This window comes from Botrytis porri, assembly GCF_014898465.1.
Source record: "Botrytis porri strain MUCL 3234 chromosome Unknown BPOR_013, whole genome shotgun sequence".
NCBI classification, from domain to species: Eukaryota; Fungi; Ascomycota; class Leotiomycetes; order Helotiales; family Sclerotiniaceae; genus Botrytis; species Botrytis porri.
This window is the reverse complement of record NW_024066087.1, coordinates 1,418,277-1,442,269: the sequence shown is the minus strand read 5'-3', so window position 1 is coordinate 1,442,269 and position 23,993 is coordinate 1,418,277. Positions and strand designations below refer to the sequence as shown.

Genomic DNA, 23,993 nt, shown 5'->3' with positions numbered 1-23,993 from the left:
TTGAAGAACGAATTTGAACCTTGATTCAATGGGCTTTCTTGGACTATATTCTTGTCTATAGTTGGCGTGAAATGCATAGCCACATCGCAAGTCTTCGCCTTCCTAATCTAGCCTGTAATGGGATTGATTCTTCGTACCCCCCCCCCTCCCCCCACCCCAATCCCCCCGTTCAAAGGCCCAATGCCCAATTAAGTCTGTACACCTCTCAACGTAAGCTCTGCTTCATATCATGCCAAGCATCTAGCTTATTTGCATCGTGCCCATTGCATATCACAAGACCGGTGTTCTTGCCTCTTGCCCCATCTGCCTTGAGTCTCTTCTCGGTCTTCCATCCAGAGGTTGGTGCCAACTGTTGGGAGCTATTTATTCTCATTAGCAAACATAGGATCGCCAGGGAAAGGAGATATTGGTACCTTGAAGGATATATCTATTCATCGCTTCTCTGAAACGACTTTTATATTCCTACACGCTTGTTAAGACTACGTAACTTATAGTTAGAAAGGAGAATTGCACAGACCTTAGGCGACGTGACAGTAGGTCGATTGCGGCCACCACCAGCAAAACCACGATCTAGATGTATTCGTTAGCATGAAATTACAAGGACCAGGTCTAGATGAAACAGTACCTTTGATCCACGATTCTAACTTCTTGTCCCAGGTGTAAGTACGAACTACATCAATGATTCCGACGACAAGCTCTTTTCGTGCCTTCATCATGTAAGTATATGCTAAATCCGTATTTACTTGGCAACACTCACCTCATCCACAGCTACCATCAGCGAGTAATCCATTACATCGTTTCGTTGCAAGAAGAGAGTATCATTGAAAATGGCAGATCGAAGAAGTTTTTTAGAATGCTTTACACAAATCAGTGACATGAACTATGCGTTGCTCTTACTTTACTTACCTCACGTGCAAATAAAGGAGACTCATAGATAAATTCAACCATGTTCTCATCCAGAAGCACTTCATTCTGCTCCCCTGTAGACTGGATTTTCCTGTTTCGCATAGATCCCTTCAAATCAAAAATGCGTGTGGGCGAACGATCATAGAAAAGGTTTTCCATTACCAGCACATCCCACTTGATTTCCGTGCCCGTAGCTGGATTTTTGATAACAATCTGGAAGAAACCAAGCATTTTCGCAATGGCCGTAGGTAACTCATGAAACAACGCCTCGGATATGATGTTGAAATAAGCTGGCGCGAATTTGAGGAATGCCTGAGTTTCTATGGGGGATAATTGTTTCAAAACCAGTCTGTCATCGAGTGTTTTCAAGAATACGGATTTGGTCTTTCCTCCTTTAGAATCCCATTTTAAGCACCGAGATAACGATTCTACGATTCGATCTGCTACTCCGCACTTTCTTCGCACAGCATCAAATTGTTCCGCAAAGAAAATTTTGCATTGCATTCTTGCCGAGGAATCGACGAATGAGTACGCAAGATGAGTACCAGTGGCACGCAATAATGAAGTTTCGACTTCTGCTTGGTTGATACCATCTTCGCATATATCCGGTGTACCATCTAATGGCATAGAATCGTGCTCTTGAGATTTTGCGCATGCTGGACCTTGTTGTCGAAGATCATCCAACTTAGCCAGATAATGTTCCGATGACAGCGTAAAAGCTATCAACGAGCTCGGCTCATCCTCTCTAATAATAACATCAGAATCGACAAATATATGCTCACCAGCATTAATGGGATACTCAAGCTGAGTCCAACCACTGGCAGATCTCTCCGCCCAGAAATTAGTTAACATCTTCATAAGACTAGACTTCTCATGCTTTGGTATCTCCAGCGGAAGGTCAGCATTTGGCTTGCCTACACGAAGCGATTCAGCTAATTCCTCCGCGCCCTGCAAGAGGTCACCAATCAAAGAATGATCTGCATCGCTAACAGCTCCTTCGTCATCCGAACCAGTTTGACTAAAGTTTTGATGGCTGTCATCGGCTTCAATGTCGGCAACAACGCCTTCAGTAGCGGCAGACGTGTCAGTTGGTGAATCTGGCTGAGTCTCACTACTAGGAGGGTCCATATTAAATTCGGCGAGCCCTTCAGCGATGCCAGTAGATTCTGTACTAACTCGTATGGATTCAGAGTCTAAGGAAACTTCGTCGGGGGGTCCGCGTTCCTCTACAGCTTCGTTGATATCCTTGTATATCTCGACAATCGGCTTGGAAGATGCCTTAGGGAAAGCTCTTGATTGTGTGACTTTCGCTGCCATTCGTCTCCTATCGCGTAGACGTTCTTTCTCAAACTCTCTACTCAGCTGCTCGAAGTGCTTTGCTAGCGTTGTAACTTTGGATTCCTTTCGTTTACTCTGCACAGATCTTGGAATTAGGGAGTGTCCCGCCTTGCGATTCTGTTTGAGTGACCCCAAGCCCAATCTTTCCGAAAGTCTCTTGTCGGTGGGTCTCACCGGCTCTGTCGTAGATGACTTCAAAGGTTCAAGTAATGGGATCTGAGTGTCAGTAGACTTGCGCGCATCTCCTAGACGTTGATATGCCTTACTAGAGATTGGTTGTATGCGACGTAAGGTATTTGCAGGCTGCGACTGAGTACGATTGAGAGGAGGCGAAGCACCACTCCGGCGCGAGGTTGTACGTTCCGTTGGTCTTGGAATTCCCGAGGTCTCCGTTTGTGATTGCCCTTGCTCGCCAGAATATGATTGGTTTGCCCTTCGTAATCTTTCGATTTTCTCGGATAGGGTTGCTTCTAAAGGCGCTGTTGGTATTTCTACGTCCGGGGGACTTTCCATTTCAGACGGACTAGATGTGAGGAAGTCAGATGCATCTGTCGGTGTCAAAGTGTCCAAAGCAACTTCTTGATCTGTGGTTTCTGGAATAGCGAGATCAAGATGTTCTACTCCCTCATGCCGAGGCGATTGAATTGGATCCTCTGCTATAGATGGTTGGATTTCATCGGAAGGCTGTGAATCAACCGTTGCCAGATCTGGGATTGAACTGTCTTCGACTACTGTTAGCTGATCATCTGGCGATTCTTCTGTATCCTGACTCGGTTCTGTTGCGGTTTCAGTTGGTGCTTGAATTGCGGATTTCTCTTCGGCATCAGACAATGGTTCATTCGTCTCTACAGACACCAATGAAGTTTGAGATTCGTCACGATCCATAAACATCCTCTTGAGTTGTATTGCGGCAAGGCGGCGAATGTCCTTTTCTGAGGGAAAGAAGTTTCCATCAAAATCTTGGAAGGCATCGTCCCACTCTGCAACCTTCTCTTGCATGGCTCTTACGGCTCTATTCAATGGGATTATTTCATAGTATTTCGATTCCATATATTTATCCTGTAATTTGCGTAACAAGGCACTGTGTTCTTCTTGCGCACGTTTCGTTAAGCGTTCTATTTCGGCTTTACATGCTTCCGCCTTTTCGGGTGCCACGCTATCAATGTTAATTCCTTTGATCCTCGAAACTACCGATGTCATAAACCTGTTCCACCGTTCTTCTATTTTTGTAAAAAGCTCGTTTTTCAACCTCAAATCATTATCTACTTTCCAGGTAATTCTTGTTCGAGGTACAACAATTTCAAGAAGGTCAATAGGATCGTAGTGGATCCTAATGGCGACGTTGCGGAAGCCAAAATATCGCAAATGATCACGATGCAAATCATGGGGACAAATCCCTGCCCTGAGATGCAACTCGCTGCTCCAAAAAGATAGTTCTAAATACTTGCCAAAAGAGTATTTCCAAGTACTTTCAGACATGGGCATAACCTGAGTTTCCTTTTGACATTTTTTGCAATAGCTCCACATCAAAATGGAATCCTGAAGTCCTTTGATCTTACAAGGTGATCTTTCAACGAACACAGTTATGCGTGCTTCGCCATGAACATAAGTTCGATGATGCTCCGACATCTTACGATCGCAGCCATTAAATGTACAGGTAGTGTTGATCGTCAAGCACAGATCCTCTACATACTGACCCAGTGTACAATCAGGATCTATTTCTGCTGATATTTCGTGTTCGGTATAGAATGCTAGGGTAAGAAGATCGGGCCCAGCACAAGGAATTGAAGTTTCCGTGCAGACGACTGTGTATAGCACAGTGATATTTTGGTGTCCATACGGATCGAACAAGTTGAGATTCCCTTGAATATAATTCTCCCATTGCCGAGTCTGTGTCTGGTAATTGTGCAAAGCCTTATCATACTCGGCATCATGTACAGCGTGTAGGACCTCCATGATTTGCCTGGGTGCATTCTTAATACTTTCGTGGACCATGTCGGGCTTTATGAGCTGAAACTTCTGCGGCTTCGATTTTTCTGTATCGGTCTGCTCTTCAAACATGTCTTGGTCACGAAGCCTTTTCAAATAGACAAGTCTTCGCTCCTGCTCTCTCGCCCTAACCAATAGATACGGTTGCATAAACTTCACAAATGGAGAGGCAGATAGAATTTTAGTTTGATGCTTGGCTACCATATCGCTATAGAAAGTTGGCATAGGTACATCTTCTGGTAGGTGATCGTCATGGGAAGAGTGAGAATGTGACTCGTGTGCAGAGATCATTCTGGACACTTCCGGCTTTTTGTCAGTCAGTGTGGCTGTTTGAGCCTCAATTGTAGATTCAGGGTTAATGAGAACTTTATCGGCGGATATGCCTTCATTGTTGCCGAGCTCATCTTGAGAAAGACCTTTGACTTTATTCGACTCATTAGCAGCCTGCAATACATTGCTCGCGGCCATAACTGTGTCTTGCTGAGGTATAGTATCCGAGCCTATGGATTTCGAAGTCTGTCCATTTTGTCTTGCAGGCGAGAGATTGCCAGTGTCTGCCACGGACGGGATCAAGACGAATTCATCCCTCATTAGGCATGTTTCAAGTTTCAAATTGTAAACCACGTATACCATAAATTCAGTGATCTGCTTCATTTTGGCAAGTACAGGCATGCTAGCACCCCGGAGAGCGATGGTGCATCCTAGCTCTTTTGGGCACCCCGATAGATATATGTAAGTCTTTTTTCTCCCCGGAATATCGCCGTGGACATAAGTTTTCACATCAAAGCCAGAACTCTTGCCTATGTGTACTGGCTTTAGAGCTACCATATCGATAGATGAAATGACCTCCGTCTGGGCACATCTTGAAACTGCCTCTATTACTGACGGCTTAACATTATAGATAACAGCAATATTTGCCTCGGCGAGATATTGCAAAGCAAGCCCGGAAATATGCTTTTGAACCAAGAGAAGCTGGGGACGCAGAGATGCAATTCGATTCACCATGTTTCTCAAGAATTCTTTCTCTTGCGCGATAACAGGCTCCAGACTCATAAAGGACGATTGATGGCGTTGATATTCAATGGGAAATGATACAATAACAATGCGGGGATTCGAAATACTCCTAGGCATGCTTTTCAAGGCCAGGTTCTTGGTGAATACGACGCCTGATACATATGAAGTATCTCCTGGTTTTCCACCGGGTATCTTCTTTAACTTAACGTAATGGCGAATGTCTATGTCATCACCGCGCCGAACGTCTGGGTTTACATCGTCCGTGCACTGAAGAAGAATAGGTATTAGGGCCTTCTCCCAAGAAGCAACGTTTGGAACGTCTGCGTCTTCAAGTAATTGATGTAGCAGCCGTCGGACATGATGTAAACTAGCATTATTTAGCTCTATAGCAGGAGCTTTAGCATCTCGCATCGATGCACTTCGAGTCATTTTTGAAGACATGCCTGCCGGCGTAGGCACATCTGATAAGTGCTCCGGTGTAGTGATGTCTTCATTCACATTCCCATACCCCTTCGCTAAGCTTGTCGGCTTCATTTGTCTTGGTGAGGGACGAGTATGATGTAAAGTGTTACTAGCAACGCTCAGATTACGACGACGATTGGGTCGTGTAAAAGCCCCAACAGTTGCACTAGCATCTTCTAAGCCTCGGCTTGTGAAACTGATCCCACTGACACTTTTATCGCCAGTTCTAGCCCTATGTCTTTTGGTAGCGTTCAGCAAAGAGCCAAAACCCACTCTGTCATTTTCGAAAGGAGAAGTTGTAGTGTTACCATTGTTCAAAGTAGCAAAAATACTCATCTGTTCATCAGCGCTTGAGCCTTCATCCGACATGTACGGTGCCAAATCTGGATCAATAATATTATCGTCATGGAAGGCTGGTAGACGTGTTCCTTTTCCAATATCATCGGTCAGTCCACGATGAAATGGTGCTCTGTCTCCGGCAGGGGTTTTGAAACGACCAAGAAAGTTGTGTTTTGACTGATGCCGCCTATGGCTAGAAGATGAAGGCCTCGCAGCAGTAGACAACGCTTTCAGTGATCTGGATGAACTTGGGCGACTCAGTTGCGGTGCATCTATTTCTAGAATGGCGGACCGCCTGTTGGAAGAATCTCCAATTCGTCGCGTGGCAGGTATGGCCATCATTGGGGTCGCTAGAGGTCTAGATTCGTCTCCTATCTTCACTGAATCACTTGAACTCTCCGGCAGATCTATTTTAGTTGATGTGGAGGAGTCAAACTTTGCCTGTTGAGAATGGAAGAAAGTCGGCAAGCCTGATTCGTCATCTGAATCCTCAGAGCCGCTACTATCGTGACGCCTGTTTATGATATCGAGGCAAGTTGTACACATCCGAAGTGACCCCTGAACACCAAATCTTTGACCTGAAATAGTCTGTGTGCATTTTGAGTCAAAGATACATCCGCACGTTCGGCAATGATGTTTTCTGCGAAAGGCAGTGAAAGGATCGCCGCATAAGAAACACTCTTTGCAGATGTCATCAGCCATCCAAAATTCTTTACTGAGGACTTGCTTTCTCATTTGTTCTAAGCGAGCGCTGACTACTTCTGCATTGCCTCCATTTGTAGTAGTGCCGGGTATGCGAGCCCTACCGGAGTAAGTGCGCGAAGAACGCTCATCTGTACCAAAAGAATCATGCCGCACATGATTATGTGCAGACGTGTGGACAGGACTAGCTTCCGCGGTACTGCGATCCGTCGAAGAGGCACGTGATGCTTGATAGCCAGGGAGATGTGACTGAGTTATACGTTCGACGGCAGGGCCTCGCCTGGCAGTTTCCGGGATGAAGAGACGCGGTGTTGCATTCGGTCTTGGGTCTGAGCTCTTTATGGAAGAAAGTGTAGACGATGCTGTTTTAGGATTACTCAGAGATTTGGCCCTTCCTGTGGCGCTACCATCACTAGCACGAAATCTCATCTCCTGGGATTCCTTTTTGGAGTCTATATTGCCTAGCGACATTCGCCCAGCAGATTCGCTTTTCATGGGCTCAAAATCAAACGACTCCGACTCGTCTAAGCCCGAAGAATGGTCTGGAAAACGTCTACTTTCGGATACGCTCGCCGAGCCAAACGTGTTAGGGTGAGTATAATCTGACGCTGAAGCTGGTTCGGGTCTGTCTGAAGCACCTTTCTTATTTACTTTATCTGTAACATTTCCATCCGAACTTCCCAGCCGAGCCTTTTCCCCCTCTTTAAATGCAACTGCATTGACAGGTGCAACGGTAGGGACAACAGCGGAAGACGAAGCGTTCTTAACCATTGGATTGAGAGGAGGCCTGGCTGCCGATTTTGAGATTAAAGGTGCTGACGAGAGCGAGGCCTTTGACGATTTGGTAGCATGTGACTGCATCCCAGACGAATTCCCCATGAACGAAGATACAGATGGGGACTGAATTTGTGAAGACGTCGTTGAAAGTTGGATGGGCGAAGCAGTGATGCTCGAATCCTCACGCGCAAGACCAGCAGAACCTTTTGAACCCGGAGTATTCGATGCATTTTGACTCTTGATTGAAATCGTGTCGAAACTCTCATTGTCACCTTTCACGGAGGTGCTCCCTGCTTTATCCTTTCCTACTCCAACTGCGCCTTTAAACCGACTGTATAGACCACTCAAGCCATTTTGCATAATATCTCCAGCCAAGCCTTTACTTTCGGGGTTCGAGGAGGATGGAGGTGGAGGGGCAAACTCGTTGAACGTGGTAAGAGTCTCTGACTGACAAGCAGTACTATGTATTTTATCAAGAGCTTGTGCCAGCTGTTCCTTGTCGACGGGGGTGGCTCCAGGAAGTGATACTAGCGATCCTCGACGAGATCGCGCTTTCAGTGGAATCAATAGCGGCGCCATCACAGAAGGTCTTGGGGATCCATGAGACGACATTTTCTTCTCATAAAAACGCCGGTAACTTCTTATTTTTCGCCTGTTAAAACTGCGAGGGTGAACTCGGAGCTCTTGGTTCTTAGCAGACCGATGCCCTCCTATCAAGAGCGAATCATATATTGTGTTCGATAAACCAAAGTTGTGCGACAGCTTAGACCGCTTTGAGTGTGCGTAATCATGTCATGAAGTTGATTTGTAAAGTTAAATGAGTTGTCTTGCGGAACGAAATGTGCAGATTGCTCTTTGGCTGGATGGATGAATGGTCAGCCAGATGGGATGAATGCCCTTGATAGAATCACTAACTGGAAAGTGGTGGCAGCATTTCTTATGACAACAACAATTTGCTGGTATTGTTGGATAAGCTACAGCAGTATTTGTTTTCGCTTTATGAGTCGAAGAGTAAGCTGCATTTTGGGAAGGATCAATAGAAACGAATGCACTTTATTTGAAAAGCGTTGTGAGGATATTGGAATTTCCCCTCATACAAGCAGTTGGGTAGCACGGATAGCTTCGTATGATCGAGAAAAGGCGGTCCACTAATAAATCACTCAAAAATCATGCATGGGAAACACTCTCACTTTGATATCTAGCAGGTATCTTATAACAATACATATATGCATTGGGATCCTTGATGTTCTAATGATAATTCACTGGGCTATGAACGTACTAATCTTATTTCTGATCCAAAATAATGATTCCTTGAGTTGATATCGAATATTACAAAAGTATGTATATTTCCAAATGTCCCAGGTTTCTGCGGTGCTGGATGGGTAGATATCATCATTATCAAGGATAATATGTGTGACGGAGTATTGGCATTCCGATCACCATCAGCCACACACGCCACATTACATGCCTATGGATTCTTGCCTAGCTCGAGCTAGCCTAGCGTGCCCAGTACTCCACTCTATTGTAAATTGAGATCACGAACGCGTCTTCCAGATTATTATATTAATAAGTCAACTCAACTCAACTCAACTCGACTCGACTCTATTCAATCCATTCATTTACCACATTAAACAATCTCAATGCTATGAATATTGAATGCGCACTTGAACTATTGTCGCTACAATAACGTTCTTTAATACTTTCCAGAAAGTCTAGCTGGATAATTCAACACCATGTTATGATACTACACACACTAGGTAGTCTTTGTATCTATGAGTTTGTGAGATTATGATTTCAGATTCACGAATTTATATTCGAATTAGATATAATAACACTGGAGATCTCAAATAATCCACAGCAATCATCTTCATCATGACTCTCTTACGAAGCTGGCTTGCCCAAAATATTGAACAATCCTTGGAAGAAGCACTGGTTTGGCTGCAATCAACGCGTACTGCTCAAGAAAATGCCTGCAAGTCTCACGAACAATTCTCTTACGAGCAGGAAAGACTCTTTATCAAGCTTGAAAAGCCCGGATTGATTCATTTAATTAGTGTGGGTCAATCATTTGAATCTTTTTTCACTATTTCTGTCTGTTGACACATGTACAGAACAGCAAGGCGCGGGATTCAATGCAGTCTATGATCGTATCTGATGGTACCACCAAGATCACAGCAATTTTCGAACAAGACTTTCTCAGTCGCTATTTGGAGAAGCACAAAAGGACACTGGAGGAGTTTATTGGAGAAACTCTAGCAGCGGAGAAGTTGCAATTGGTATGATGATCTCGTCAGTTCATGATAAGTTCCAAAAGAGTACTAACTTCAACTTCGGGTGTGTGACTTCAATATTGCTGTAGAGCGACCAACCAGGTTATACCTGAACATTCTAAGTTTTAAGCCCAAAGGACCGCAAGATGTTTCTGGCTCGGCACGTGCTGTAGACATTGGGGGAACCATTGATAACAAATTGGATGCAATAAAAGAGTTCCTGAATGCGGAGAATCGCGAGAACACTGTTCACCAAAAGTTCGAACTCGAATCCCAAAATACTTCAACACCTTCACAGTCTGCTATGCTTGCGACACAGGTTCCCGCCAGCATTTCGGAATCCAGAAGAGGAAATAGCACTGTTTCTGATCTGCATCAACCAAAGCTGTGCACTTCGAATGTCCTAACAATTCTTCAGAATGGTACGACCGTCCAAATTACAAATGATAGTTCTCATCTCAGTAAGCCGGGACAACCACTTGACTCGGCCGATATTACAGGGTCAGCACAACCACTTTCACCAAAATCAAGTTCTGTTGCCACAAATTTGGAAAGAGGTGATGACACGAGACACATAAACGATTTACAGGTCCAACAGTCTTCCAGGCCCTCCATAGATGAACAAAGAAATGGTAACAATAGGATGCTAGGCGATGAGACGAATGCGACCCTCGAGGCTATGGAATCTTCCAGCGGGAAAATCCATGCTAATTCTCCAATTAATGAAATTTTGCCATTTCAGAAAAATATCTCGTGTATTCCACACCCTTATGGTCGTATTTCAAAAGAACAGAACGATTGGTGCCAGCGTCCGGACTCGGTTGCCTCATTGTCAGATGATCGTAAATCCGTACCAAATCTACCCCCAGCAATTCTACAATCTCAACTAGCTTTTTATGAGAAATTGCTGGCTGCACAAGCTTCAGCTAGTCCCAAGAATCTAGTACAGAGTAGTCAGGCCTCTAAGCCAGACTCGAGCCAGGACACTATTGAGACGGAAAATGGGGACGATTGTAAGGGCAGTCCCGCCGCCCTTGGCCACTCGAAAGGAATTGAAGAACTAGAATATACTCATGAAGATCCGCAGTCTAAATCTGTGTTTGAAGGTGATGAGAGTCATCAGTCAGATAGTGACTCAAGTGATATGACTGAAGTTAGTTGCCCTAGTCCAGAACGAAACTCGAAACCTAGACAGGCGTTGGAGGAAAATTACACCCCCCATCAAAGGTTAAATCGACATTCCACCCCCTCACCAATAGAACATAGCGACGATGAGGATCATCATTTAGATAGGAAGTTGAGTGATGCGACGGAAGTTAGTTGCCATAGTTCAAATCGCAACTCAAAGCATAGACAAGTGCTTGGGCAAAACGATAACGTCGAGCAGATTACAGATCGAGAGAATTCTTTAACGATTGAGAATGGTGATGGAACGCATAGTTCCGATATTTCTGATGGGCTAGACTCAGAGGCTTGTCAAGAGGCCATTCCGCAACCTTCTCCCAATGCCACAGAAAACAGGGCGACTTGTGTTATTAAGGTTAAGGCACCTACAGTATCAGTCCAATACCCAGCTAATAGTCTTTCGGATGACGAGGAGCTGGAACTGGATATTCCGAATGTCCTGGGTGACGAAATTCCGAGGGCAAATTCGCCTGTTCCTGCTGACGTAGGCAACGGACTCCAGAGTCGCAAATCGCCTGTAGATTTTCAGTCACGATTTTCACAGCGTCAGCTCGAAACTGCGCAACGTAAGTCTGAAGTACAAGTTGAAAAGACTCCGAATCACAGAAAACGGCCGAATGCAGTATTGTCGTCAGACTTTGTGATTCCTGGAACTTATGATAGCCCACAAAACGAAACGGTCGAAGACAGCTTACTTATCTCTGAATCCGGGCGATTTCAGTCACCTAAACTACCGAAAGTACCTCCTCAGATGATCGACACATTCGGTGACACTCCTCGAGACAAAAGCGAGCCAAAGAACTCTAAGGTTCAATACCCTCGTGAACAGCAGATATTATCAAAGTCCAATGACCACATAGCTTATCCGAGCGTATCAAGGACTCAGCATCGCCAATCTATACCAATACCCAATATTGATGGGGCTACTTCTGATGATTTGCAATCTCCTAGTAGGAGCCCTTCCATAAGCCTTTTACCATTAAGTCAGAGTTCTCCAGAGCAAGGACATGAGGGGGAACGTCCTTTCAAACGACAGAAATTTGCGGGTCCTCTAGTTCTACAACATGTTCTAGGTTTCAGTCAAGAGGAAATGCCGTATAAAGACAGAAACGAAATGGTAAGAGTCAACAGGCGTGAGATACGAGAGGTTCTACAAAGGCGATCACCAGTAGTAGATCCGGGAATAATTAGCAACAATGTCGAAGGAACACAAGACGTGGCATTTCTAGAAGATTCTCAAAAGAGCCACGATGGATTTGAGACAGATCTACATGATACAGTGATCTCTGATCAGACCTCCACATCTTACAAAAACTTACCTCCACGTCAATCATCTCCCCCTTTCGACGGTCGCAACATGACCAGAGCTTCGATTGTACCCGAAAGAACTCGGCCGAGCTCGGGACATTCCCACCAGTCAAAGCAGCGGCCTTCTTCGCTTTTTGAGAAGTATTCTCATACTTACCCACGCTATAAGGGGAATAAGAGACAGTTCATATGTGCACTTGTATATCTGGAATGGCTTGAGACCCCCACCAGACAACCTCAGACATCACTATGGGATGATTTTGTTTGGTTCTATACTCTATACATGGACCATGTCCTCAATAGTAGGAACAGATTGAGTGGAATTAGATTCTACAATGAATTGGGGATTTCTGATCCCTATTTTACTCACTTCGATAAAACAACAGGACCAATAATCACTGCAGAAAGTCTCAAAGCTGCTTTATCGCCCGAATCCCCAGATTATGGTATTATCGAAGACTTGCGTCAAAAATACAGGAGCACTGCCTCGCAACCGTTAATCAGTCCCGGGAGCATCAGAGCAAACTCGGTGAGGCAACAATCTAGTGAGCTCATTACTTTTGCCAATTCCGATGCCCCTTTACCGTCAGGAGCCCCCGCTCATCTTGAAAAACTTGCCTTACGAAAATCCTCGAGAAGTTCGGATCGATCGCTATCATCAAAAATTACAGAGCTCACGCCATCGAGGCAAAGTAAGAAGCGGACTCATTCAAAAACAACAGTTTTGAGGGGCTCCGCGAGGAACGGAGCCCCAGAAGACTTTTTACTGCCATCTAAAGCGTCAGTATCACAATCAAATTCATCCAAAATGCCAAAGACAAATGCGGCACCATCAAGGGGTTCAAAAGAGCCTGGAAAAGCCCCAAGAAGGTTTTTTGAAACCCCAAGCCAATTGCTATTCTCATCAGATATGGGATCGTCGCCCCCTAATAGTTCCCCATCTCTCCGAAATGTGGCATCACCACGGAGTTTGCGGAAGACACCGGATGGTCCACCATCAGTACAAGCAAACGCTTGTGGGTTGGCAAGCCCGATTCAACGAGAGGCTCCACGTATTTTGTGTGAAATGGGTTCCTCGAGAGAGCGCAGACCGCAAGAACGTTTATCAAAATCCTCACGTGAAAGATCAATATCTCCACCGCCAGCACGGGCGACCTTGTACAATACGCTAGCTTCGAATAAACCAAAAATGGTTGATGTCAGCCTTGAAAATCAAGAATCGCAGGCGAACCTTGAAAAATCAACCAAGTTCCCATCGACCGCATCGACCTTCAGTGGTAAATGGGAATTTGGCAAGTATCTCGCGCAAAGACGAAGGGAGAGCGCCGTTCGTCGTTCAAGATTGACACCGAGAACTAGTTTCGGCATGAAGCCAAGATCTAGCAGTGACAATAAAGGCTAGCACATGGAAACGCGTGTGGATGGAGGTCGTTCATTCCTCAAAGATAGCCCAATGTTTAAGAATCTGTACTTAGTAGTTGTGGAGACAGGCGTGTCAACTCACATAAGGTTATCAGCACCCAAGATCAATACGAAACATGTTAACAAATTGTGTTCGAGCACTAATGTAAGAGCTGCTCTGCTATGCCATTCAAACAAACATCGCTGCCCTACTGGCCCGGGCTCAGGGTGTGAAATCAAATCTAGGCTAGTGTGTAAGTGGGGAGCTATCTACGTGATAGGCCAATGCCATTGAATAATGAATTAGGGGCCGACAGGGGCTGCACAGTGCATGGTATCTAAAACGAACTCTTGGAAATAATTCATACAGCACAACGTTGAATTAGTTGCCCACTAGTAAACCCTATTTACTGCTGCATGCATTGTGTGAAACTGAATGTACACATACATGTACTAGGTATATACGTACTCTAGACAATAGAGCGATACATTTAGTTAGATTCCTGTTAGGAAAAGGAAAATGGAATATTTCATTGACATTTACAATGGCATCGATATTAATTATACGAACTTGTCGTAAAGGACCCCTCATTGCCACATCTGATACCATTAGAGTCTAACTACTCTCACCGTTCAGGGATAATAAGGAGATACATAAGCAGCTCCCTTACAGCTCATATCCTCGTATCAATTCATTTCAATCAATCAATCACGCTGCTTTCTGGGCCCTCCTTGCATGAGATCCAGCCTCAACGCCTCCTCCTTAATCCTCTGATGCTTATGTAGCACATTACTTTCACTCACCGTCTTATATCTTCTTTTCCCACATCTCTGCTTCAATATTTCCCAACAAATACTGTTTAGAATCAACTCAAACACTTTCAATCATGTCATCATCAAACCGCTTTTTGATCTGGGGAGGAGAAGGTTGGGTTGCTGGTATGTCTATCACCCCACTCCCATTCAAGAGCTTCTGAACCGTGCTAACCCAGTTTCCCCAGGACATCTCAAGACTCTCCTTGAAAGTCAGGGAAAGGAAGTTTACACCACCACTGTTCGCATGCAAAATCGCGAATCTGTCATTGCAGAAATTGAAAAGATCAAGCCAACCCATGTTCTGAACTGTGCTGGCTGCACTGGACGCCCCAATGTCGATTGGTGCGAGGATAATAAGGAGGAGACGATTCGAAGCAATGTTATCGGAACGTTGAACTTGACCGATGTTTGCTACTTGAAGGGTATTCATATCACTGTCTTCGCTACAGGATGTATCTATACCTATAACGATGAGCATCCAATTGGCGGACCCGGATTCTTGGAGACTGATCCAGCCAACTTTGCCGGCTCATTCTACTCGGAAACTAAGGCCCACGTCGAGGAGGTTAGTACAATTCGTTGAATGATTTCGGAGACAGATACTAACAACTACTGCGAAGGTTATGAAGACATACAATAACACCCTCATCCTCCGACTTCGTATGCCCGTCAGTGATGATCTCCACCCCCGAAACTTCGTCACCAAAATTGCCAAATATGACCGTGTAGTCGATATCCCCAATTCGAATACCATTCTCCACGACCTTCTCCCTGCTTCCATCCTCATGGCCGAGCACAAAGATACCGGTATCTACAACTTTACCAACCCAGGAGCCATTTCTCACAACGAGGTTTTGGCCCTCTTCAAGCAATATGTGAGACCAGATTTCACATGGAAGAACTTCACATTGGAGGAACAATCCAAGGTCATTAAGGCGGGAAGAAGTAATTGCAAGCTGGATACCACTAAGCTGGTCAAAAAGTTGGGCGAGTATGGCTATGAAGTCCCAGAAATTCACGAGGCGTACAAGGGATGTTTCCAAAGAATGGCTGCTGCCGGTACCAAATAGCTGGGACAGACATGTAACATGTAACATGGGCACATGCAGAGGCTGTGATTCTGTGTCTTATCATCTGAAGCATATCTTTACTCTAAACGTGGTTGAATATCTTCACGCTTTATCTCAAATCAATATGCTTATTAGTATTGTGCAAAATGTTCTAGGATTTTCTCGAACGTACTCTACACATGTGATATGATCAGAATGTGAAATATAGCTCCAATCACTGACAAGGGCCACTTTAACATTATTGTCAGAGGGACTGAGGGGCTGAGAAGATATACAACGGTTCTACATACGCCAGCATGGATTCTCCAGCTTAATTGTTGCGCATACATGCCATTGGAACAGATGAACATGTTCATGACCTAATATTTGAAAACCCAATCCATGTTTTGCGATGATATTCAGTATTTCCTGACGTTCCAAGGTTTCCTTCTCCCTCAAGTTAATTCAGTAGGTGCATTGATGAAATCTTAATCTTAAACAGTCTTTTCATACTGTATTTTATGGATCCTTGACTGCCCCTCCATGAACGAAAATTTCATGCAAACGAACTGAGACAACAACTACAACTAGGTACGATGTATGTAGGTAGGTAGGTACTGGGTTAAAACTTGACAGCAAATGACCTGATAATAAGGAATTTTGTTTTTGGCAAAGTCTTCATCAAAATCTAGCTAATGTGTATCTCAACACCCAAATTATTATTAAAGAATTGTTCACCAGAGTAAGAAAAGGGACAAAAAAGAGAGACAGACATCGATACCGTTCGTTTGTAATCGTGATTGTGAATACCCACGTCCGTCCGTCCTACCTACATAAGCTCATAAGCCACCCTCGCCTTCGCTTCTATGACAGTCAATAAAGCCTCGCGTCATACTATCACAATCTCGGCATTCCATTCTTGAATCTCGAGAAAATAATTTCAGCCTTACACCAAAAACCTAACAAGTCACTGTACATTCATCCCATCCCGACTATCCTTATCGTTAGAGTCGCGGAATATACTACATTATCTCTTATTACTCTATCTCTCTACCTATTACAACTGACCGTTGGGCTCAGCTCAAATAATCTCATTCCCCAGAGTACCCCTCAGCAACCTTGAAAATGGTTGTTGACACCACATACTATGAGGCCCTCGGTGTCAAACCCGACGCTTCAGAATTAGAAATCAAGAAAGCATACAGAAAGCTAGCTATTATCACTCATCCGGGTAGGTATCCTTCAGCAATTCTCTCAAGCCGTGCGATATTGATGTAACTATAGATAAGAACCCCGGCGATGACACCGCTCACGAGAAATTCCAAGCTATTGGCGAAGCATACCAAGTCCTCAGCGACGAAGAGTTGCGCAAACGATATGATAAATTCGGAAAGGATTCTGCGCAACCTGGCGAGGGATTTGCGGACCCGGCAGAGTTCTTTGGAACGATCTTTGGAGGGGAGGCGTTCGTGGATCTCATTGGAGAGATTACTTTGATGAAGGACTTGACGAAGACTATGGATATTACTATGCAAGAAGGCGTGGAAGAGGAAGAAGAGTGAGTTTGGTTCTATTAAGATTGTGGGGCACGGCTAGCAAACCTGAGGGGTATCGCGAAGCTTTGTGATTCTTTGGAGAGGTTGACTAATGCGATGATAGGTTCCCAGGAACTGAGGCCGCGAAACAGGAGAGTATGGCTGCAGGAGATGAAAAGGCTGGACCATCGACGACAGATGCAGATGGTAAAACTACCCATGTTCCCGCCGCATCTGTTTCTGAGACTCCAGACAGTCCTTCGCCCGCATACTCGGAGAAGCCACCAGTTGTCCCTAGCCCTGCCGCATCGGGAACATCAACTCCTAGGCGTACACAGATTCCTCTCCGACCAGCCATCATGAACCAAACTGAAGAAGAGGCTCAAATGGCTGCCGCAGGGATCACAGAAGAGGAGAAAGAGTTGAGGAAGAAAGAGAAGAAGAAGGGTGGTCTCTCCAAGGCCCAACGTGACGAACTCGCAGCGTACGAGAGAGAACGTGCTGCAGCTCGCAAAGAGCGAGTCGACACATTGGCAAAGAAGTTGATCGATCGTATTAGCATATGGACAGAGACAGATAAGGGACCTGATGTCACCAGGGCTTTCCAAGAGAAGACACGCCTCGAAGTAGAGAACCTCAAGATGGAATCTTTCGGTCTGGATATTCTCCATGCGATCGGTCAAACTTATCTTCAAAAAGCTACCGGACTGCTCAAATCCCAGAAATTCTTAGGCATTGGCGGGTTCTTCTCGAGATTAAAGGACAAGGGAACTATCGCAAAGGAAACCTGGAACACTATCTCCAGTGCTATCGATGCGCAAATGACCATGGAGGAAATGGCCAAGATGGAAGAAAAGGGTGGCGAGGACTGGACTGACGAGAAGAAAGTCGAATATGAGCGTCGCGTCACAGGAAAGATTCTCACAGCCGCATGGCGTGGAAGTAAATTTGAGATTCAAGGTGTTCTCCGGGATGTCTGTGACGAGATTCTCAACGATAAGAAAGTTCCCATGGCGAAAAGACTTGAGCGTGCTCAAGCTCTCGTTATTTCTGGTGAAATCTACTCCAAGGTATATTTTACCCATTCCCTGTGTCCACAATATTCGAGCTACAACTAACAAAAATCTTAGGCTCAACGCAACCCAGAAGAAGAAGGCGATTACATGGCCTTTGAACAACTAGTCGCCGAGGCAGCCGCAAAGAAGGAGAGCAAGAAAAAGGGAAAAGATAAGAAAGAGCATGGTCATCATCATCATCACTCACACTCAGATGCGCAAGCCGCTGCGGATGATTTACCTAACGTACCTAAAGCCTAAATCTAGGGTGGAGAGATTAGATGAATCGGGCAACATGGGAGGTAGCAGCGGAGCGGAACTTCAGTGGTAGTATATTATACCTAGCGAAGGAATTTCCTTATTACTGCGTTGATCAAAGATCAAACGTCTTGATTAGCGTTGCAGTGTGCCAAGAGCACGATCTGTGGATTTGGGCGTGGAAGCGTAGTAAGTAGATGTCATGTGTATGTCATCGTGGTTATTTTTGCATAGGGAATGGAAAGGAAAGGAATGAGAATGATAGACTTGCAAATGCGATATGAGATTTCAATGTTTGTTCGTTGCCGTTCAAATTGTTGATTTATTAGATTGGCTATTTGACAAAGCTACTTGGAATAACTGGACAGGAGATAAAGATATGGTAGTAAAAGCCGCTTTCCAAGGGCGTGAGCAAGCTTGTCACATTGCTTACTTGAAGCCTCCACACGATAATCCGAAGCAATACCAATAACTGCAGCCCGATATCCCCATTTTTTCGACAGCTAATAAGCAATCATACCCCGTTTCCAATCCTGAAGTGGCAAGCTTGTTGAGGATGCGATTTTACAATGCCTTAAAATATACATGTAATTGATATCCAAATAATAGAGTTGTTGAAAGTCCACTTTGAGTGGTAATCCCATCGTTTCACACCAGACCACACATCAAACGCTCAGAAAATTCAAAAGAAATAGTCATTAATACACACATCCCATTATTTCCATCCACATTGTGACCCAAAGTTATTGTACATCAATTAGCAAGTATTAGGTACATTAAAAAAGTAGAATCTTTATAAGAGTTCATTGGCGCCGCACCGCGCTTAGCCAGCTCGAGAGTTAAAAAGAGGTATTACAAAATAGTAGAGAATTAGAGTTCCGTATGATCAAATGCAGGTGCAGTATTTTGCAATTTTAGGATACCTTGGTCTTTTGGTGCGAAGTTTCCTTGTCTGATTTCGTTCAAAGCGACGTCGAATCGAGCTCCTGCAAGCCATGCTGCTCCAATCTGGATAGTATTAGTGGGGGTTTCATGGGACCAGGGGAGGATACATACCATAAGTCCAGAGATGACGATTAAGGTTCCGAATACTGCCAACATGAGGTAGAAGACATCTTTCTTGGCCTCTGCTTCCTCGGCTGCTGATTTCTTCTGTGCTACAGATGTTTCACCGGCGTGTTGTAATGCAATCGCCTCGGGATTTTGAGATGGGAATATAGATTCAATGAACTGTTCGATCTAAAGGGAGTTAGTCTTGGATGTTTGTACAATGAAACCGAATCACATACCTTTCCGCATGCAATGCTGATCTTGAGGAAGTTGGGGTCCTTGGGCGAGTTCTTTTTATTTATTCTTCTTGCATATCTCTTGAAGATATCACAAACCGTACGCAAATTCTGTGATGATTCCATCATCAATTGGCAAGCATCACCCTTTGTAATCTTGACGTTCTTCTCGAAGACAGCAGGATTCTGGAAAACAAGCTCCAAAGTTGCGATTGCCATGGCTTGTGGAATAGCAACAAAATTGAAGACACTCTGGTCTTTAATGCCTGCCATGTAGAACAAGCATTCATTGGCGTGGCGGAGAGAATTCAGAACCATTTCCGAACTGCAATTCAAAGCAATTTGCCTATTTTTAGGTTCAAAAAGGTCGTCAAACTCGTCGACATGCTTCGACCAGATCTCCTTGGGCCAGAAACGTCTCTTGTCATCGAAATCTTCCCGAATATCACGAATGATGTTTGTCTTTTGAAGGAATTGACCCATGGCTTCGGACAATTCTGGCTTGCCGAGCAAAGCTGGGTTTGCCAACTTGGCCTCGACGAACAATCGCGTCAAACCATCTCCTACGAGACCGGCTACATAATGACAGTATAATTCATAATCCTTGACAGTGTCGATACCATTGATGTTGTGCTCTGCATTGTTCACGTAATCGGCCATTCCATTACCCATTTTCTTGGTAATATCCTTGATGATGCTCTGATATGCTGGTTTGCACTTCTTGAACTCAGTGATGATACTGTCGAAATGAACCAAGAGCTCTCGATCCTTTTCATTTGGCCCGTTCTCGTTGAATGTCCATCCATCCTTCTCAATGATTTCGTCAAAGGTTCTCAACAATGGTTCCTTCTTCCCTAATGGTATTGTCATATCATCTTCGACAGTATCCAATCCTCGTAGAATCAAATAGAAAAGGGCGACTGGCACAAGCAATTCGGGGTTCAATTCTTGGATAACTGAACTAAAACTTCGACTGGTCATTTCGAGGTACTTGAAGCAATCTTTGAGGGATTGAGGTTCCTTGGATGGATCTCTGATATGGACTGGGTCGTGCCATAGCTTCCTGGCTCATGTATCAGTGATGGCAGTTGAGGAGATGTACGTATTGAGAATACATACCATTGTAAGATTGCTCTCAACTGATTTGGATGAATAGAAAAATACAGGAGATTTTTGACGAGACCCATGATGAATGAAGTGGAGATGAATTGACAAATGGATTATCAAAGTTTCTGAATATGCGGAATATCTGCAAGAGTTGAATTAAGTTGTTGTTGTGGATTATCGGGTTTTTGAAGAGTTGATGTGCTCGACTGTATGTGGAAATTAGGAGCGGCCGCGATAGTCAATTGTTGAACCGAGCCCGTCTATTGAAATTAGAATTGAATGAATGGATTTTTGAGAAAGTCACCAGAGAAGAAGATGGAGATATCAATCCAATTTCAGAAGATCAAGAACAGATAAATTGGATGAAATGGGTGAAATGGGTGAATTGGGTGAATTGGTGAATTCGTGAATTGTATCTTGCCAGCAAATTTCAGGGTAACATTTATATAAGTTATTGGACGCGAATGGGGTAATGTCACCGCCCAATGTGTACAGTAAAAGGGACGCTTTAGGAGTTTAGGGACTAGTGACTTTCATGCTTTGATGCGCACAAGGGGTTGAAAAGTTTACCTGAAGAAATTCAACGACCAAAGGAAGCTTACCGTGGAAGTCTGTACGGAGTACGGAGTAGGTATGTATCAGATTTACCAACACATTTGGATGCAACGGTATATGTCCTTTATTGTGATTTATACTACGATATTCAATCATCAATTACATTACATACATGACATACACTACACACACGACACACACGACACACACTACAACACTACACACACTACATACACTACATACACGATGCCCAGGGTGTTGATGAGAAAAGCAGAAAGGAAGCAGTTCAAACAACTGGTTCGCCTCCACCTGCTCATATATAGCACATCTTACATATCCTTCCTTTCTGCCCCTTACATCGAAGCTCCCAAGGCTCTCAACCAACCCCAGATTCGTTTGGCTTTGATGCAATGCACATCTTGCAGATCCACCAATCATATCAAGGTAAGAAATGTGTCAAAAAGGAGGCGAGGAAATCTGTTAGACGGACGAGGCTGAGCAATGCTAAAATATCCCGCTCATCACCCGGTATGCGATAATCTCATGGTTCAAGTACTTACATTCTTTTGCCCCGACTCATAACACTTCAATGATAACACCATCTTCCTCCACATTCGACGTTTCATGGCTTCTCATTTTTAACTCGTCCCGCCAACCTAACCGCTTTGTTCATGTCCATATCACATAGCGCCTGTCGGTGAATTCTAGCTTGCCGCACGCTGAGCCATCACCAACTACAATCCGACTCGATTGACTTACAATTGCAATATATATACTCGGACGTTTACCTTCACTTGAGCTTATCACGATAAGGCTTGTGGTTGTCATTCTTCATTCAATCGCAATTCGTCAATTCCAGCAATGGCCGCCGACATGGACCCTTTGGAGAAAGATGTGGAACAGGCGGAGTCGAAACCGATGATTGGGGAAGAGACACACAATGATAGATATGAGGGCAACGAGGGGAAAAGAAAGAAGGGTCTGGCGAGTAAGATTGTCGATATTGCTTGCATTGGTCTGAATATCATCAGTACAGTACTTCTTGTTTTTCTCAATAAATGGTTTGTGGAAACTCTATCCTTGATCCCAGAAAATGAGATCTAACGATAACGTAGGATATTCAAAGACACCCAGCTGCGAAACATGCAAATATCCTTTGCGATGTGGCATTTTACATGCACAACCATTGTATTATGGATAGCTAGTCGTTCTCCCTTCAACCTTTTTGTCCCCATACGATTGCCATTTCTCCAAATGCTTCCATTATGCTGTTTCTTCGCCGGTTTTCTCATACTTGGCAACTTAAGTTTAGCATTCAACTCTGTGGGCTTCTACCAGTCAGTCACTCACCCTAACTCCTTCGTCCCAATATCCCACTAATTCTCCTCTTCAAACCAGGCTCGCTAAAATAATGACCACACCCTGCGTCGCCCTTCTCCAATACATCTTTCTCTCCAAAGCCGTCTCTGCACAAACCATCCTCGCCCTCGCCAGCGTCTGCGTAGGTGTAGGTCTAACTAATACCGGATCCTCTGGAACCACCACATTTGGCGCATCCATCGCTATTGCTGCATTCGTAGTTACTGCATTCTACCAAGTCTGGATCGGCAAGAAACTCGCCGATTTCAAAGTCTCTTCTCCTCAACTTTTACTCAATCAGGCCCCGATATCCGTTTTGATTCTGGCGTTTTTGGCACCGTTCTTCGATACCAAACCAGATGTGTCGGTTATACCGAGGGATACACTTGTTGCACTGGGTTTGAGTGGTTTGGCGGCTGCGTTGCTGAATTTGAGTCAATTCTTGATTATTGGAAGAATGTCAGCATTGACATTCAATGTTGCTTCCAAGTACGAACACCTTTCCTCTTATCCTACCTCAAAACATCATGTACTAATCTTTTCGTCCAGTGTCAAAACAATCATAATCCTCACCTACGGTTTCATGAGCGAAGGCCGAGTCCTCACCATCAAAGATTCCATGGGCATATTACTAGCTTTGGGTGGTGCAACAGTGTATAGCCAGCTTTCACAGCGATGAGGGAAGAGTGAGTAATGTGTAACGAATCTTGGGGCCATAGGTGAAATGTAGGCGTTGGAGCATGAATGGGTGTTTGGTGTGTGATATCTTCAATCTTTGAATTGGATAGGTATGTAGAGAGATAATCCGAATAATATATACTATTTTAAATAGTGAGTCGAATGAGAGAACTGAAGATTATTTGTTAAATTCATCACAAGCGAAAAGTCTGCGACGGATCTATCTATACATGTCTAAGTGTGGTGGATTTAGGTCTATAAATCTAACGTAGAATGACTGAATATTCATATACCGTCTCAATCATCGGCAGCTATGTGTAAATTCCAAGCAGATAGATTAGCTCACCGGTGCTCACTCAATACGTTTGACCTATGCATACATGAGATATCTATACACAAAATACACTGAAGGCTCAGAGGACCAATTTCAAATGCTGATATCCATTGTATTGCTATCAAATATACATTTCTAAACCCCTGACGCCTGATGCCTAAAACCCATTGGACAATGCCAAGGTGTTAAAAAGACAACATGAAGAAAGACAACAGTGTTTACTACGCCAATTCATTATATGTATCACAACTCATTTACCATATCCATATC

At 44.3% G+C, this 23,993-nt stretch overlaps 6 protein-coding genes across 6 annotated transcripts; 4 read left to right on the top strand and 2 right to left on the bottom strand.

Annotated features, from left to right (window-relative positions):
• Nucleotides 1-270: 270 nt before the first annotated feature.
• On the bottom strand, nt 271-8,139 carry EAF01_009340 (uncharacterized protein; the record flags this gene model as incomplete). Its single annotated transcript, XM_038917596.1, has 6 exons — nt 271-359; nt 414-462; nt 518-570; nt 626-707; nt 758-856; nt 907-8,139. 6 exons carry the CDS (start codon nt 8,137-8,139, stop codon nt 271-273), a joined length of 7,605 nt encoding a protein of 2,534 aa, XP_038767201.1.
• A 988-nt stretch (nt 8,140-9,127) lies between these two features.
• EAF01_009339 (uncharacterized protein) lies at nt 9,128-13,692 on the top strand (the record flags this gene model as incomplete). The annotated part of the gene is made up of 3 exons (XM_038917595.1): nt 9,128-9,582; nt 9,639-9,803; nt 9,889-13,692. Exons 1-3 carry the CDS (start codon nt 9,400-9,402, stop codon nt 13,690-13,692), a joined length of 4,152 nt encoding a protein of 1,383 aa, XP_038767200.1. The 5' UTR covers nt 9,128-9,399.
• Nucleotides 13,693-14,578: 886 nt separating this feature from the next.
• Nucleotides 14,579-15,577, top strand: EAF01_009338 (uncharacterized protein; the record flags this gene model as incomplete). Its single annotated transcript, XM_038917594.1, has 3 exons — nt 14,579-14,630; nt 14,693-15,072; nt 15,128-15,577. The coding sequence occupies 3 exons, from the start codon at nt 14,579-14,581 to the stop codon at nt 15,575-15,577; spliced, it is 882 nt and encodes a 293-aa protein (XP_038767199.1).
• A 1,104-nt stretch (nt 15,578-16,681) lies between these two features.
• Nucleotides 16,682-18,407, top strand: EAF01_009337 (uncharacterized protein; the record flags this gene model as incomplete). Its single annotated transcript, XM_038917593.1, has 4 exons — nt 16,682-16,787; nt 16,841-17,114; nt 17,216-18,161; nt 18,222-18,407. The coding sequence occupies 4 exons, from the start codon at nt 16,682-16,684 to the stop codon at nt 18,405-18,407; spliced, it is 1,512 nt and encodes a 503-aa protein (XP_038767198.1).
• Nucleotides 18,408-19,274: 867 nt separating this feature from the next.
• On the bottom strand, nt 19,275-20,877 carry EAF01_009336 (uncharacterized protein; the record flags this gene model as incomplete). Its single annotated transcript, XM_038917592.1, has 4 exons — nt 19,275-19,412; nt 19,461-19,643; nt 19,694-20,753; nt 20,810-20,877. 4 exons carry the CDS (start codon nt 20,875-20,877, stop codon nt 19,275-19,277), a joined length of 1,449 nt encoding a protein of 482 aa, XP_038767197.1.
• A 1,336-nt stretch (nt 20,878-22,213) lies between these two features.
• On the top strand, nt 22,214-23,390 carry EAF01_009335 (uncharacterized protein; the record flags this gene model as incomplete). The annotated part of the gene is made up of 4 exons (XM_038917591.1): nt 22,214-22,413; nt 22,468-22,689; nt 22,751-23,200; nt 23,261-23,390. The coding sequence occupies 4 exons, from the start codon at nt 22,214-22,216 to the stop codon at nt 23,388-23,390; spliced, it is 1,002 nt and encodes a 333-aa protein (XP_038767196.1).
• Between the last annotated feature and the right edge of the window lie 603 nt (nt 23,391-23,993).